This window comes from Anopheles darlingi, chromosome 3 (assembly GCF_943734745.1).
Source record: "Anopheles darlingi chromosome 3, idAnoDarlMG_H_01, whole genome shotgun sequence".
Classification (NCBI taxonomy): domain Eukaryota; kingdom Metazoa; phylum Arthropoda; class Insecta; order Diptera; family Culicidae; genus Anopheles; species Anopheles darlingi.
In genome coordinates, this window is record NC_064875.1 from 70,705,968 (window position 1) to 70,708,467 (window position 2,500).

Sequence of the window (2,500 nt, forward strand, 5' to 3'; positions counted from 1 at the left end):
ACGCCACCGGAACGAAAGTTTCATGCCACACGCATCAAAGAGTTCTTTATGGCGGAACGAGTTACACACGGAAACACACAGTGTCTGCCTTCGTGTTTTGTCACTAAGCAAGGGAGTTTGCGCTCGTTTCCTCTTGCTCCGGTTTGGTGTGTGGCCGGCCCATCTCTCTGCTGTGCTTCGAAAACACTGCTTTAGCTTTAATTGTCCAACAGCCTTTTCTTCCACTTCTGCTACTTCAACTGTCTTGTGTTGTCGTGTATGCCTCATTTAGTGTTCCATCACCACCTTACCTCTAGTCTGTCTTGTTCCTGTGCTAGAGTTGATAAGCTCTCATCATCTAGCGATCTAGTATACCGTGTGGCGCTATTGCTTATGGTTTCCGTTTGTTCCGTTCCGTCATGATTTGTTCATTTATGTACTCTCTGCTTCCATCGCATAGATCGATGTGCTGTGGTGGTGTTGCTTCAACGAGCTTTTCTAGCAATAGTCCCCCAAACCGCGACGTCATTTTAGCATTTAGCTGCGAATCTCACCCGGAAACAATTGACACTCCAGCGGAGCTCTACCTTCTTTCTCTGTTGCTCATTAGTCACCTCAAACAACAACAACAACATCAGTAACAACAACAACCACAACATCAACAACAACACCATCGGCGGCGGACCGAATGTTCCGCCCATGGCCCCAGTGCCTTCGGTCTGTGTGCGAGTGCCGCACAGCCCCAGTCTTAATTCGGCCAACTCAGACAGTCCCGGCTCTCCACGCAGTTATTGCAAACCCACGACCCTAGTGATAGACAGTGACATTACGACACTGGCCGTGCGTGAGTGTGCCCTCCATGAATTTGTTCCTCCACCCCAGAATTTCCCACCAGAAAGTCCTCACGTCCTTCTTGCCTTTAGCCTAGTGATTGCCTCAGCTCGGTTTCTCCGAAAAAACACCCCTTCAAGGTGGAAGTACTCGTTTAAAAACAAGCTCTGTTGCGCTACATTGCCCTTCTATTTACTCTTCTTCTACCCTCCGTAGTCTATTGCTGATATGTATAACCAGTCTTGCTCATTTCCTCTCTATATCTCTTCTATCTTTTTTAAAAACCATTTCTGTCCGATCTACCTCTTCTCTTTCCTACGCATGTGTAGCTTCGACAATCGCTTCGTTTACTTTCTATCTGATCGTTTCTCAGAACCAAAGTCCACGTACAAAACACGTTCCAACACTCCCAGAGTCAATCTAATGGCCTGCTTCGCTAAATAAACTTTCAACGCAAACGAACGCTGCGCTTCCAGTTCCCAGAAACGATGTAAAAGAATCGAAAATTACCGTTCCTGGGACTATAAAACCCACTTCGAATCCTGATGAAACGTAGCGTCGAAGGGGTGGATTTAAAAATATCTTTTGATCACTTTCATAATATTTCAATACAACTTTTCATGATATTTGCACTGTATACCCGTCTCACAATTAATACTTTTATGATACTTCAGCTTTATTAAGACACTATGTACTACTCACCTGGGACTTCTCTTCTAAACGACTAGTTTGACAAAATGATTTTCATTCCACCCCATGAGCAATATTATACGCCAAAATTCTAGATTACTCACTTACTTATCAGGCGCTACAACCGACCGATGGTCTTGGTCTGCCACAGAAGATTCCGCCACCAAGATCTTTACACTAGCACTAGTTCTTTATTCACAAGTAACTTTACAACTTCTTGCTACTGAGATGTGCAGCGCGTTATATTTGCTACCGTTACTATGATCCATAGCAACGGATGGCGGTTGCCATAGTAACGCTAGGGTGCTGTGATGATATGATGCACCAGTAATATACTTCCAAGTTTCTGAAAATACGCCAAATAGATGAAAACAAAATAGAATATTGGTCAATGATATTGAGCGTGTGTAGCCAATTTGGTTTCATCCTTTCTTCGCATCGCATCTCAGGCGCTGATGAAAATCACTTTGTGTTTTCAATATCAACAAGCAGAGTAAAAGCGATTGCTCTGTACTTGTCAATGTTAAATGTTGTGTCCATTCTTCACGGTTTATTGTTTCACAATCAACGCACCCCTTGATAAGTGTCCGTGTTTATGTTTATGTATAAGCTTCGTTGTAGCCGGATGTGTTTAAGGATATGGTTGTGTTCCGATGTGCGCACGTATCCCATCCATCAGCTTCTGTGACGAGTCGATGTTGATCCTGCGTTTTCGATCCACATTCCGAATGCTACGAGGTTCATTTCTCAATTAATTATTCAATTTCAATCAATCGCTTATCGTTTTGCATGCATATTTTCATGAGAGTACCGACTGCGAACTGCAGTCACCGCTTGCCATTTTTTATTCTGCCAATCAATTCCTTCCACCATGGCCAAATGAACGCGGTGTCACAAAAAGTACAATTATTGATTTTCTCGTACCATCGTACTGTAACCCTACTGGTGTGAACTCCAATTGATCATTTGCTTTTCTATTAAAAACTCGCAAATACGGTAC

The 2,500-nt window shown here is 43.4% G+C and overlaps 1 protein-coding gene across 10 annotated transcripts in view; it reads left to right on the top strand.

The window, feature by feature from the left end:
- LOC125955144 (potassium channel subfamily T member 2) overlaps window positions 1–2,500 on the top strand; it is a 114,550-nt gene that overhangs the window by 98,267 nt on the left and 13,783 nt on the right. For all 10 annotated transcript variants that reach the window (XM_049686084.1, XM_049686077.1, XM_049686076.1 and 7 more), the window contains one exon: window positions 590–823. In XM_049686084.1, coding sequence (XP_049542041.1) covers window positions 590–823 — 234 coding nt within the window. The remainder of the gene's footprint in view (window positions 1–589; window positions 824–2,500) is intronic.